Below are 14,710 nucleotides of genomic sequence, written 5' to 3' on the forward strand. Positions count from 1 at the left end.
AGAGAGAAAGACGGTTGGACAGACAAAAGAGTTGCGACTCCTTTTTCTGTCCAACTGTCTTTCTGTCTCTTTGGGCTCTATCTTATCGTTTACTCCCTACCCCACCCACCTCCCTATTTTCTGCATATAAACTGACGTTTTCCCAGCCACCATCAGTTCTGAGGAACGGTCACCGGACCCGAAACGTTAACTCTGTTTTCTCCTCCACAGATGCTGCCAGACCTGCTGAGCTTTTCCAGCAACTTTGTTTTTGAGTCAGAACAAGTGTTTTTTTCCAATATTATAGAGATATAGATGTTTACTTTTATTACTTCCAACAGGAGGAAGAAGAGAAATCCATTTAGATGAAAATTTCTTTGTTGGTTTTGGTAAAACGTCACTGAGGCCAGAAGAATTATTGCTGTCAGTCTTCATACCATTTTCCAGAAAGGTAGGTCATTGAAGAGGTAATTGGTGTGATCAGAAAGTGTGTTGAAACGTCAGCGGTGAAAATCAGTGTCAGTGACAAATGACTTACACCTTTTCCCTTGATGGGTGAGAAGGAACAATCAATTTGAAGACAGAGTGGCAAGTTGGAAGGGCTCCTTGCTAAAAGTAGTCTAGATTTATTTTGTTATTAAAACTCATGGTGAAAGGACACAATGCCATCTTGCATTTATTTAGCACCTTCCACATAAAAAAGCATACAAAGGCATTTTGCAAAGACCTGATCACACGAAATTGAGATATTAGGAGGATTGTCTATCAGCTTGGTTTTAAAACAGTTCTGAGGAAGGGTCACCAGACCCAAAACGTTAACTCTGTTTTCTCCTCCACAGATGCTGCCAGACCTGCTGAGCTTTTCCAGCAACTTTGTTTTTGTTCCTGGTTTTAAAACTGGTTCGAGGACTCATTAAATTAACGAGTTAGATGCTGAAGACTGAGTGAAGGAAGAAAATCCAGATCACAGTCCGTAAAAAGCTCAACGCTTTCCTCCTGATGATTGTGATAAGTATAACTGGCCAGTGTCAGAATTCTTGGAGAGTTAAACAGCCACCAATGCCAGAAACACAGGGGTGATGAGTGACTTGAACATGGCACTAGGATAAGGCCAGCAGAGTTTTAAAGGTGTTCAGTGACAGTGAAGGAACACGATATATTTCTAAGTCAGGATGGTGTGTAGTTTGGAGGGGTGCTTGTAGATAATGGTATTCTCATGTATCTGCTATCTTTGCTCTTCTCAGTGGTGGAGGTCACAAATTTTGAAACTGCTATCTAAGGAGCATTGATGAGTTGTGGCAGATCATCTTTTGAATAGTATACTTCGCTGCCACTATGCACTGGTGGTGAAGGGAATAAATATTGAAGGTGTTAAATGTGGGGCTGATCAAGTGACCTACTTTGCCCTGGATGTTGTCAAGCTTTTCGAGGGTTGTTGGTGATAGATTCATCCAGGCAAATCAAGACTATTTCATCACACAGGGGTGGCACGGTGGCTCAGTGGTTAGCACTGCTGTCTCACAGTGACAGGGACCTGGTTCAATTCCAGTCTTGGACAACTGTCTGTTTGCACACTCTGTCTGAGTCTGCATGGGTTTCCTCCAGGTGCTCCGGTTTTCTCCCATAGTCCAAAGATGTGTAGGTTAGCTGGATTGCCCTTGCTAGAAAAATTGCTCATAGTCTCCAGGAACATGCAGGCTGGGTGGATTAACCATGGGAAAGGCAGGATTACAGGGGTGTAGGGGGCTAGGTCTGGTCCGGATGCTGTTTGGAGGGTCAGTGTGGACTCGAGGGCTGAATGGTCTGCTTGTACATTGTTCTATGATGACTCAATGATTCCTGATTTGTGCCTTGTATATAGAGGCCAGGCTGTCAGGAGACAGGGGATCAATTACTTGCCACAGAATTCCCAAACACTGATCTGCTCTTCTAGGCACAGTACTTACTTGGATGATCCAGTTGGATTTCTGGTAAATGGTAACCCTCAAGATGCTGATAATAGGGAATTTAGTAATAGGTATGCCATTAAATATCAAAGGTGATGGTTGGATTCTGTCTTGTTGAAGATGGTCAAGACCTGGCACTTGTAGAACTAATGTTACTTGCTACTTATCAGCCCAAGGCTGAAGTTCAGGACTTGCTGCATTTGGGGATGGACTGCTGAAGAGACATGAATGGTGCTGAACATTGTGCAATCCATCAGTAAACATCCTCACTTCTGACTTTATCATAAAGGGAAGTTCATTGCTGAAACAGCCTGAAGATATTTGGGTATGGGACATTCCTCTGAAAACTTCCTGCAGAGATATTCTAGGGCTGAGATGATAGTCTCCAACAACAGTTCCAGGTGACAACCCTTTCAAGGATTCTAGAGAGGAAAGCGTGATAAGAGATGGTGCAGTATTTGCAAGGATAGATGGTCTAAAGATATATTTCCTAAAGGAAGGATGATAACAGTGGTTTGAGAGAGAGAGAGACACTGTGCACAAATGATTTATAATTGTCAGGTACGCATGGGGGCCACGAGGAAGTCAGCAATTTAGTGGCAATTTAGTGAAAAGCTGATAACTGTAAATGTTTGTAGGTACTACTAAGCTTGTCTTTTAAAAGTCTGGGGATTTAGTGGAATGGCAAATAATGAGAGGCGAAGAGTTCCATAGTTTCAAAGTCTTAGGAAACACAGGCCTCGATTTTGAGACAGGTTGGATTTCTTAAGTCAGGGGGAGAATATGTTTCTGAGGAAACCCGTCCCTGTGTACTGTGGAGTTTAAAGGTTTTTGTTCTATACAGGGATCCCTGTCTGGAATGCATTCTCATTGACAGGTATGGTCCCTGTCAGGCAAGGAGAACTCTGAAGCAAACTGCTAGCCAAAGGGGCAAGGCAAGAACCTGCTGCTGCTGTGGTGGGAGGATGGGGCAAGGTCTGAAATCTGCCATTGCATCTGGCCGCTAGAGCAGGGGGAATGCTGTGGTCTGATCCAAGGTGACAAATATGGCCTGATCGTGGGAGGTGGAATCTGAACCCTCTCATGGGATCTTGTCCTAGGCAAGACACTTAACTTTTGCCCTGAAGCTATCCTTGACTGCCCTGAGCTGCCTGGTTTCCTGAATTCTAGAAGACTAGCTGACCAGATTTAAAATAATAAGATAGGTTAAATGTGAGGCTTATTATCACTGTTGAATGTTTAAATGGACAGCTTGACTTCTGGGAGTGGCTGGAGTAATAATCCTTCACAGAAAATATAGGAAATTGTACGAAGAATTTGAAGAGGATGCCTGGATATGAAAGCAGTGTTCAAATCTTGGATAGATCTAGGCTTTATAAAGAGGTACTGAGCTGTGTTTGTCATGAGAGAGAAAATGGACCTCATGGAGGTGGTGTTCACAAAGGAGGAAAAGGTGAGAGTTCCATTTGAAGTCACAAAGAAATTATGACGCCAAGTAAGTTGCTTGAAAAGACATTTGGGATGCATTGCCCCTGCATTCAGGGTGTAAAGCCAGTAAAGCCCGCACAAAGGTGTTGATTAGCAGTGGGGAAGTGCTAAATTTGGATGGTCCACTCCTCAGCCATCCCGGTAGGGGAGCCCAATGAAAGATCCTCTTATAGAAATAGTCACCAATGAATGGTGTAGGCCTCAAGTTTGTCATTGTTCAAGACTCTCCAGCAATTTCCTGGACTGTTAGTTAAAAGTGGGATTTTTATTTCTTTTTTTTTAAAACACCGTGCTCTCTCTATCTTTGCAAAAGCCTCTGTGATCACGGCATCAGACCAGTTGCCAGTGAAGGGATGACAGATGCCAACGCTGGCTTCGATGATGCTCGGGCTGAATTTTGGACCACTCCCAGCTCCCTGCTGATGTGGGTGCTACCAGTAAAGCGTCACATTGGCTTATGAATGAGCAGATCAGTGACATCAAGGAGAAGTAATTCTTCCCAGTTTTGTTTCAACCAGGGCTGTGTGGTATTTGATGGGACTTGGCCCTTCAACAACAACATTTGCATCTTATCAGTTCCGAATTAGTCATGTCAGATTCGAAAGGTTAACTCTGTTTCTCTCTCCACAGATGCTGCCAGATGTGCTGAGTTTCTCCAGCATTCTCTGTGTTTATTTCATATTATCCCTTCCCCAACCGAATAGGTTCACACAAAGAATATGAGTTGCCGGTAACTACAATTTAGAATCAGCCAGTCCTTTCAAAAGGAAGAGGGGTGGCAGGAGAAATGCTCAATGTTTACAGAGCACAGGTCAGACCTTAGTTACGCTGCAGTAATTTGGCCAATTATGGACACCATTCTTTAGGAATGTGGAGAGACTGCAAGAACTGGTGTTATTCTCCTCAGACTAGAGACGGTAAGTGTAATTTGATAAAGGTGTTCAAAATGATAAAGGATTTCAAAAGTAGGAGAGAAATTGTTTACACTGGCAGGAGGTCTGTTAACCAAAGGATGGAGATTTAAGATAATTGGCAAAAGAATTAGATGGGACATAGATTTTTATTGTCTAATGAGTCTGGACTGCCTTAATTGAAATGGTAATGGAAGCATTTAAATAGTAGTTTTCGAAAGGGAATTGGATCAGTATTTGAAACTGAAAGGTTTGCTGAGCTATGGCAATGGAATCATGGAGTGGGACTAATTGTATTGCTCTTTTCATAAGTTGGTACCAGCACCAGAGGCTGAATCACCTCCTTCTGTGCTATGTCATTCTCTGAACTACAGAAAAACCCACAAAACAAGTTGGTTATTCTGTCACTTTGTTGCAGTGGCAGTTTGTGTTGGCATTTCGCCAGGCCTCCCGTCGGGAAAATGCCTTCTCCATTGTGAATGCAGGAATGCAGGTCGTGTTCAAAGATGAGACGAATGTCGTTGCTGACCTGAGGATGTTCTTCGGAGGAGTGGGCCCCACTACAGTGTACGCAAAGAGATGCAGCAAGGAGCTAACTAACCGGTAAGCCTGAAAATATTCAGAATATTCATGTGGTAAAGCTGGAGAACCCTTTTTGATGACAGATCACAAAGCAAAGTTTGTCTACTTGTTATATTCCATTCCCCTTAGTTTTTTGGCCAATCTACCAGGAAATTGTAGCTGTATTGGTTTTCTTCTTCTTGGTTTATATTTAATTTGAGATGGGCAGCAGCCGGAACTACAGAGCTACACCCATCTTTCTAGTAGTAATTTGAATTCAAGTTTACTTCTGTTTTGCAGAAACCTGGAGCAGCACCTACATTTATCATCTGTATCACCAGGAATCTTGTCTTGTCAATGCATGATTCTTTGTTGTGTTAGCAAGTTACTATTGCACTTGTTCACACATACAATCTAGGTAGCTCAGCTTAGGCTGCAAGTGATTGGCTGTAGGTATCACAACTGCTCAGATTCTGAGTGTGTAACCTGTAACCTCTTCATTCCTGAAACAGATCCTGGGATGAGAATCTGCTGAGTCAGGCCTGTGAGCTGCTGCTTGATGATATTTCACTCCCTGACTCAGCACCAGGGGGGTGTGTGAAGTTCCGGAGGACATTGACCATCAGTTTCTTCTACAAGTTCTACCTACAAGTGTGGCAGAGACTGCAGCAACTGTTGGGCAAGGAGGCAAGTTACACCTGTTCCATGGCTGGTGACATGGGAGTTGTCAGAAAGGGATTTTGGGGTGGTCATGAAAAGGGGAATGATGGGGTTCATTATGGAGGAAGTTGAAACAACAGGAGACTTAAGTGGTCCTCACGGGGCTCAGAAAGGCCTCTCCATCTCCTCCTGTGTCCCATGAAGGAAAGTTACTAAAAGGAGAACCTGTTCATATGTCCTGAACCCCTTCATGTCCCAATCCACTGCAGACGTGCTGTGAACACTCCTTTAATTTTGGAATTTGCCATATTAGTTTGTCAAATTTGGTGAAGGTGTGAAGGGAATGGGGTTAAAAAAAAGGGGACCATGGTATGTTGTTGTGAAAGTACTTTGAACTTTTGATTTCTGCTGCCTCAAAAACTTTCAAGACAATTTAGAGAATGAGAGCTGTGGGGCGGGGGAGGGATTGTCCGGTGTGTCTCTGTCTATTGTATTTGATTAATTCATGCTGAACCTGTCAAAATGGGCAAGTGGGTACAGCTGCATGTGAGTGAGAACATGCAAAAATTCAACATAAGGACATGCAAGAAGTAAAGTTGAAGGTCAGGCAAAGACCAGCTGGTGAATCAAGCCAAACCCTGCACTATATGATGATTGGAATAATTTGAGTGAATACTTTTTTATTCCTGTCACCCATGTAATCTCCTGGATAGGCAGAAAAAACAGTACAATTTCCAGGGCCAACAAGAAGGGATGATGCTCTGGAAAAATCCTCTAATCTACTCAGTTAAAGCCAGTCCAGGACATCATGTGGTGTGAGATACTTAGCTTCTAGGTGATTTGGTCTTTGCTGCAGTTAGGAATGAGCTCAACTTCCTACTGAAAACAATGCAAGGAGTCACCACTCATCCTATCAGCTTGCAATAGAAGCACCACTCTCTGCATTACTTAAACTCACAGCTCCTTCTCATTTTCTGTTTAGGATCCGTTTGGTGTAAACATCCCAGAGCGATTCCGTAGTGCAACAATCCCATTTTCGATTAAGCTACCTCAGGGCTTCCAAAGGTTCCAGGTCAGTTGATCTTTGAGAAGGATATCAATAGTGAAGATGATTGATCAAAGGACCATCATGCTTTGAACTTTTACAGAAACCTGTCTCAAATTGGATGTCTTGATGAAGCAGATTGTTTTTTGTGAATTGACAGTTTGTGATACCTATTTTTACACTAGTGAAGGTTAAGCTGCAAGCTTGTCTGAGCTGGTGAGAGCACTGTAAGAGGCTGGATTTGAAGCAAATGCAAGATAGAGATTGAGTAGTCTGATCCACCAATTAGCCAGTGCTTTATACTGTTTCTGTTGCATTTATACAACACCTTTAACATAATAAAAATCCCAAGGTACTCATAGAACAGTTATCAGTTGGAGTTTGACAAACAGCTATATGCAGAATATTAACTTAGTACTTGCAGTCAGCATCGATGTTCAGTGCATTGCTGCTTTTTATGAATATTTCTGCAACCTGACCCCTATATAGTTTGAGTTGTATCTTCTGATCCAAGTTGAAGCATTAACAGGTCAGCACAGCCATCCTAGGAGAAGATTGTGGGTGCAAGCAAAGCTGGAAGATGAGGGGACACGCCATCTTTCACAATAGTAGCTGTCATATTTATATTTTTATAGATTTTTACATTTTTCTAGATCCAGCCCTTTCTGCAGCAGGCTAAGTCAGTGAGTGGATGAGGTGGGTAGGTGGTGGGTCAGTAAAGGAGGAGTCAGGAGTGGACAACTCAAGGGTGCTCAGGGGAAGTCGGTACAGGATAGAATGGGTAGTCCAGTAGTTGGAGAGTAGTTGGGTGGTTGGTGGGCTAGTCAGGTCAGGCAATGGGGTGTTGGGGGATGGTAGTGACGGTGTTCAGACATGCAGTCGGATGGTCAGTCGGTGTTACTTGGGTAGTTCGTTGGTGTAGGGAAGTCTGATCAAAGGGTCAGTTGATTTGTGGGCTGTGGAAGTGGAGTGGGTGGGTATTAGGCTTGGTACAGCAGGTGGTGCTCAGCTGAGATACACTGACTGATTTCCGATTCAGAACAAGTCTTAAGATGCTTCCCAAACATTTTCTTATCATGGCCTCAGTTTGGTGCTTGAATGTTATCAAGATTTCAGACCTGTGAGAGCAGAGGGGTGGGGTAAGTGCCTGTTAGAAGTGGGGTGCAGAAGATGCCTGTGAGATCTGGGAGTGGGGAATCAACACCTGTGGAAATTGAGGAAATGCCTGCGAGAACAGTGGTGGTATGGTGAGAGCAGAGTGTGTTTAGATGGGTGGGTAGGTGTGTGGGACATGTCTAAGAACTAAGTGGGGGTACAAGAGGGGGATAGAGACCTGTGAGAGAGGGGAGGTAATCATTGCTTAATCCACATGGACTTTTAAGTATAAAAAACATCCCTAGCTTCCCATGAATATTTTTCGGTCAGGATTTGGGCCTGCAAGATCAAGCAGATAAGCCACGCTCACTATTTAACAAACTGCGAGATTACAAGGAGTTAACACTTAGTCAGTGAACCATGGATGCCATTGGAACTTGTGACCGAGAAGTTGTCTGGTGACTCCACTGGGAGTCAAAATCCACAGTTTGGGAAGCCCAAACTGCCAAACATTTCCAGAGGCAGAGTAAGTATCCAGTTACATCCTATGTATCTAAGTGTCTTCCCTGGGTTCAAGGTTGAAGACTTTCATTAAAGGCTTGCAGGCATCAGGGAATCAGCCCATTGGTATATTCAACTTTCTAGGCAATTGCAGCATGTGTAAGCATCAAGAAGTCTGTGGGGTTCTCATGTGCATTTCTTGACTTGCCCATCACCAATGTTCCTGAGACCTGATAACTTCAACCATTAAGTCAAATGACCAGAATTTGGCCAAGATGGTATGTTTAAGGAGCATCTTAAAGGTGGAGAAAGAGGTAAAGTGGAAAGGTACAGAGGTTTAGGTAGGGGATCCCAGGGATTTGGGCAAAGGTAGCAGATAGTGGTTCAGATGTCTGAGTTGATGTATTAGCAGTGCCGCCCAGCAGTGCAGCACTGATCCAAAAGCATTGCTTTCCCCTAATGCAGCATTAACACAGGTTTGTGGAAACCAAATGTCAACATTGGGATTGCCAGAAAGGGAAAAAAGCAACGTTCGTTGAATTTGCCTTTTACCCTTCTGGTATTTGCATGGAGTTATTGGCTAACAAAGGATTAAGACTTGGAGGTTAAGGATCACAGAGGATTAAATCAAAAGGACTATAAAGTTACCAAAATAGTAGCAAACTGGAGGATTGGAAGGATTCAAGAATATAGCACACAAAGAACAACAAACTGTAAGGAGATTGAGGAATAGAATGAAATTAGTATTTTCCTTATTTAGTTATGGGATATGGAAGTCCTGGCTAGGCCAATATGTACTTCCCATCCCTGGTTGCCCTTGAAAGATGGTGGTGAGTTGCCTCCTTGAACCACTGCAGTTCATCTGGTGTGGGTAAACTGTCAATGCCATGAAAGAGGGTGTTCCAGGATTTTGACAGTGACAGTGAAGGAAAAACAATATATTTCAAAGTCAGAATGGTGTGTAGCTCAGAGGGAAACTTGTAGTTGGTGCTGTTCTGATAAATCTGCTCCCTTCTTGATGGTAGTGGTCATTAGGTTGGAAGGTGCTGTCTGAGGATCTTTGGTAAATTTCTGTACTTCATCTTGTTAATGGTACGTACTGTTGTTACTGACCATTGGTGATGGAGGGAATGAATGCTGGCAGCTGTGGTACCAATCAAGCAGGCTTTTTTGTCTTGAATGGTGTCAAGCTTCTTGAGTGTTGCTGGAGCTGCACCCATCTAGGCAAGTGGGAAGTATTCCATCACACTGCTGATTTGTGCCTTGTAAATTATTTACAGTAGGATTCCAAGCCTCTGGCTTGCTCTTATAAACCACACTGTGGCAAGTCCTGCTCAGTTTCTGGTCAATGCTAACCCTCAATGTTGTTAGTGATAGTAATGCTACTGAATGCCAAAGCATAACTGCTAGCTTCTCTTTTACTAGAAATGACACTTATGTGGTGTCAGTGTTAAAACATAAGAACATTAGGCATAGGAGCAGATGTGGGCCATTCAGCACACTGAGTTTGCTACTTCATTCAATGAGATCATGCTGATCTGATAATCCTGAACTCCACTTTCTTGCCTTTTTACTGTAATCACTGATTTCCGTTACTCTGTCTATCTCAGCCTTGAATATACTTGATAACCCAGCATCTACAGCCCTCTGTAAGGAATTCCATAGATTCACTACTCTCTGAGAGAATAAATTCCTCCTCATCTCTGTCTTAAATGTATGATCCCTTTTTCTGAGGTTATGCCCTCTGGTCCTAGAATCTCCCACAATAGGCAATATCCTTTCTGCATCTACCCTGTCAAGCCCTCTAAAAATCTTGTATGTTTCAGTACAACCACATTCTCATTCCTCTAAACTCTAATGAGTACAGGCCCAAACCACTCAATCTCTCCTCAAGGAAATCTCTCCATACTCAGGATCCATATAGTGAACCTTTGCTGGACTGCCTCCAGAGCTGGTATTCTTTGGGTAAAGCTACCAAATCTCTTTATAATATTCTAGGCCTGGTCTAACTGGGATTGTGCCTAGTTTTAATAAGTCCTCTATGTACTTCATAGAATCATAGAATCCCTACAGTGCGGAAACAGGCCATTCGGCCCAACAAGTCCACACCAACCTTCCGAACAGCATCCTACCCAGATCCATCCCTCTATTCTTTCCCCGTAACCCTGCATTTCCCATGGCTAACACACGTAAACTACACATCCCTGAACACCAAGGGCAATTTAGCATGGCCAATCCACCTAACCTGCACATCTTTGGACTGTGGGAGGAAACCAGAGCACCCGGAAGAAATCCACGCCGACACAGGGAGAATGTGCAAACTCCACACAGACAGTCGCCCGAGGGTGGAATTGAATCCCGGTCACTGGCGCTATGAGGCAGCAGTGCTAACCACTGAGCCACCGTGCTGCCCTTGAACACATCTTATCCTCCATTTGGGGATAAGTGACGATAATATGATAGAATTCCTCATCAAGATTGAGAGTGAGATCGTGATTCTGAAACTAAGGTGCTATATCTAAGTAGAGGAAATTTCAATGGTATGGGGCATGAGTTGGCTATGATACATTGAGGATCAATACTGAAAGAGATGACAGCGAAAAGGCAATTGCAAACATTCAAAGAGTGCATAGGTGAACTGCAACAACTATTCAGTTCTGGCAGCATCTGTGAAGAAAAAAAAGTGTTAACATTTTGGGTCCGGTGACCCATCCTCAGTTCTGAGGAAGGGTCACCGGACCCAAAACGTTAACTCTTTTTTTTCCTTCACAGATGCTGCCAGACCTGCTGAGCTTTGCCAGCAACTTTGGTTTTGTTCCTGATATACAACATACGCAGTTCTTTCGGTTTTTATTAACTATTTCTGTCTGACACAAAAGTAAAACAGGAAAGGTGGCCAAACCATGCTTTACACGAGAAATTAGAGATGGTATTAGATTCATGGAAGAGGCATACAAATTGGTTGAAAAAAAAACACAGACCTGAGGAAGGGGGGGGTTTAGAATTCCGGAAAGGAAGACAAAATAACCGATTAAGAAGGGGAAAATAGAGTATGAGAGTAAGCTTGAGGAGCACAAAGCAATTTCCCGTGAATGTTTCTGTAGATATGTGAAGCGAAGAAGTTTGGTGAAAACTGATTTATGTCCCTTACAGTCAGAAGCAGGGGAATGTATAATGGGGAACAAAAATGACTGACCAACTAAATGCATACCTTGGTTTTGTGTTCACAAAGGAGGACACAAATCACATACCAGAAATGATGGAGAGCACAGTTTAGTGAGAGGGAGGAGCTGAAGGAAATCCGTATTAGTAGGTAAATGGCAGATTCATGGCTGGTAAATCCCCAGAGCTTGATAACCACATCCCAAAGTACTTAAGGAAGAGGCCCTAGAAATAGTCGATGCATTAATGGTCGCCTTCCAAGATGCTGGAACAGTTTTTACAGATCAGAGGGGAGCGAATGTAACCCCTCTATTTAAAAAGGGAGATAGAGAAAAAAATGGGAGTTGGAGACCAGTAAGCCTGATGTCAGTAGTGGGGAAGTGCTAGAGTCCATTATAAAAGATTTAATGGCAGAGCACTTGGAAAGCAGTGGCAGGATTGGACATAGTAAAAAAATACCGTGGATGCTAGAAATCAGAAACAATAACAGAAATTGCTAGAGAAACTTCAGCATCTATGGAGAAAAAGCAGAGTTAATGTTCTGGTTCCAGTGACCTTTCGTCATAACTTCTCTTCCTTCTGAAGAAGGGTCACTGGATCAAAAACCTGAACTCTGCTTTCTGTCCATAGATGCTGCCAACTCTGCTGAGTTTCTCCAGAAATTTATGTTTTTGTTTGGTACAAAGTCAGTATGAATTCACAAAAGGGAAATCATGCTTGGTGAATCTCCTGGAATTCTTTGAGAATGTAATTAGTCGAATTGATGAGAGGGAGCCAGTGGATGTGGTTTATTTGGACTTTCAGAATGCTTTTGACAAAGTCTCACATAAAAGATTAGCATGTAAAATTAAAGTATGTGGAATTGGGAGTGGTCCATTGAGATTGATGGAAAACTGACGGGCATATAGGAAACAAAGTGTAGGAATAAAGAGGACTTTTTTCAAATGGTAGGTAGTGACAAGTGGGGTACTGCAGGGATCAGTGCTAGGACCCCAGCCATTCACAATATATTTTAGTGATTTGGATGAGGGAACTAAAAGTAATATCTCCAAGTTTGAAGATGACACAAAGATGGATGGGCAGTTGAAAAGTGAGAAGGACACAGAGATACTTTGGGCAAGTTGAGTGAGTGGACAAATGCATGCATATAACATAGATAAATGTGGTGTTGTTATCCACTTTTCCAAAGCAAACTAACAAAGGCAGATTATTATCTGGCTATAAACTGAGAGGGGGACTTACGAGACCTCAGTGTCCTTGTATATCAGTTGCTGAAGTTAAGCACACAGGTGAAGCTGGTGGTGAAAAGGCAAATGGTATGTTGGCTTTCATAGAGAGAGCATTCGAACATAGGAGAAGGGATGTCTTGCTGCAAATTTGACAACTCCAGGGTATCCCTGTCATTCTCACTATCCCAAGCTCTCACCCTCATCCAAGGACAGAAGGTGATAAGTTGATAGGGATTTTGGTTTATTGCTTGGGATTCTGCCACATCTATGTCATGGATTATTAGTGTAGTACACCCTGGCGAATGCCTTTGGATTCCTCTTAATTTTGCAAGCAGGGTAGTCAAATTCTTCCACTGTATTTTGCTCAGAAGTATTAACTGGCCATTTCTGTTTAAGATTCCAATGTCTGGCAGCCAGCTGTTCAACTTGGGGATCTTCAAGTCTTTCTTTCTGAACTGATTACTCCTTGCTGCCCTGTAATGTACTAACACTCTGGCAGACACTCACCGGATGACTGGAGTCTGTGTTAGATTCTATTTTATCTGGACTTAAACTCCTCTTGTAATAGTTACAAATGCGGTGGAACTTCACAGTTACTAACTTTTTCTGTTCTGTTACTTTGGGGAGGGGTTGGCCTCAACCTATCCCGTTATCCTTTGGGACAATAATGCCCCCAGGTAGCTGTCCAGCCCCAGCTGTGCTGCCCTGTGGCTCTTCCACTAAGTGCACATCTCTCAGCATTTGTATGTTTATCTGGGGAAACTCCCTTGTCCCCGCCTCTTCGACCTGTCTGTTTCCTCTCCACCTATCCTCTCCTCTATACATCTTCTATCCGCCTCCCCCTCTCTCCCTATTTATTTCAGAACCCCCTTCCCCTCCCCCATTTCTGATGAAGGGTCTAGGCCCGAAACGTCAGCCTTTCTGCTCCTATGATGCTGCTTGGCCTGCTGTGTTCATCCAGCTCTGCACCTTGTTGTCCCTTGTTTCCTTGTTCAGGGAAGTGCAAAAGTAACAGGGTAGTGGAAGGAGGGGATTTCAATTCCCCCAACCTTGATTGAGGTAGTCATAGAGTGAAAGGTTTAGAAGGAGCAGAATTCTTAAAATGCATCCAGGACAGCTTTTCAAGCTAGTACGTAGATGGTCCTTTAGGAGAAGGGCAGTCCTAGATTTAATTTTAGGAAACAAAGCAAGGCAACTTGTTGGAATATCAGTTGAGAGGGGGGTATCATGCAGACAGCAGTCATAACTATAATAGATTCAACATTGTTATGGAATAGGCCTGAAATCAAAGTTCTCCACTGGGGGTAGGCTGATTTTAATAGGATCTGATTTGAGCAGTAAATTAAAACAGAAATGTGGGTGCTGGGGATCTGAAACAAAAACAGAAATTGCTGATGAAACTTAATCGGTCTGACAGCATCTATGGGGAGAAGGCAGAGTTAATGTTTCGAGACCAGTGACTCTTCTTAGAACTGGTTTGAGTATGATTTAGACGGAGCAGACTGGGAGCAGATACTATCAGGTAAATCTGTCTCAAAACGGTGGGATATATTTGACAGGATTTGAAATAGCAGAGGTGCTTGCAAAAATTTTTAATTCTTCTCTGGTCACAGGAGCGATCTGAAGGACTGGAGGACAACCAATGTGGCACCATTCTTCAAGAAATGAGCAAGGAGAAAACCATGGAACTATAGGCCAGTCAATCTAAACTCAGTGGTGGGGAAGTTATTGGAAGCAATTTTGAGGGACAGAACTAATCCGTTTTTAGAGGGACGGGCATTGATCAGAAACAGTCAACATGATTTTTTTAAGGGGAGGTCATGTCTGACCAACTTGACAGAATTTTTTGAAGAGGTAACCAGCTGTGTAGCTGAGGTTAGTGCCTTTGATGTGGTCTATTTGGGCTTCAGTGAGGATTTTGACAAGGCCCCACATGGGATACTGATAACAAAGTGGCTGAGTGGCAGGAAGTAGACGATGATGATTGAGGGTGTTTTTCCGACTGGAAGTCTGTCCATTGCGGTCCCACAAGGATCAGTATTGAGGCACTTGTACTTTGTATAAATGATTTTAGACTTGAAAGTGGGAAGGTCGATCAGTAAGTTTGCAGATGACACAAAAAGAGGTGGGGTC

General features: G+C 43.1%; 1 protein-coding gene across 1 annotated transcript in view; it reads left to right on the forward strand.

The window, feature by feature from the left end:
* Positions 1 to 14,710, forward strand: part of LOC109935677 (aldehyde oxidase 1) — a 113,194-nt gene that overhangs the window by 41,497 nt on the left and 56,987 nt on the right. The window contains exons 11-14 of the mRNA XM_048598682.1: positions 321 to 430; positions 4,743 to 4,927; positions 5,398 to 5,572; positions 6,528 to 6,617. Coding sequence (XP_048454639.1) covers positions 321 to 430; positions 4,743 to 4,927; positions 5,398 to 5,572; positions 6,528 to 6,617 — 560 coding nt within the window. The remainder of the gene's footprint in view (positions 1 to 320; positions 431 to 4,742; positions 4,928 to 5,397; positions 5,573 to 6,527; positions 6,618 to 14,710) is intronic.

The sequence above is a fragment of the Rhincodon typus genome, chromosome 7, assembly GCF_021869965.1.
Source record: "Rhincodon typus isolate 14 chromosome 7, sRhiTyp1.1, whole genome shotgun sequence".
In the NCBI taxonomy this organism is placed as follows: Eukaryota; Metazoa; Chordata; class Chondrichthyes; order Orectolobiformes; family Rhincodontidae; genus Rhincodon; species Rhincodon typus.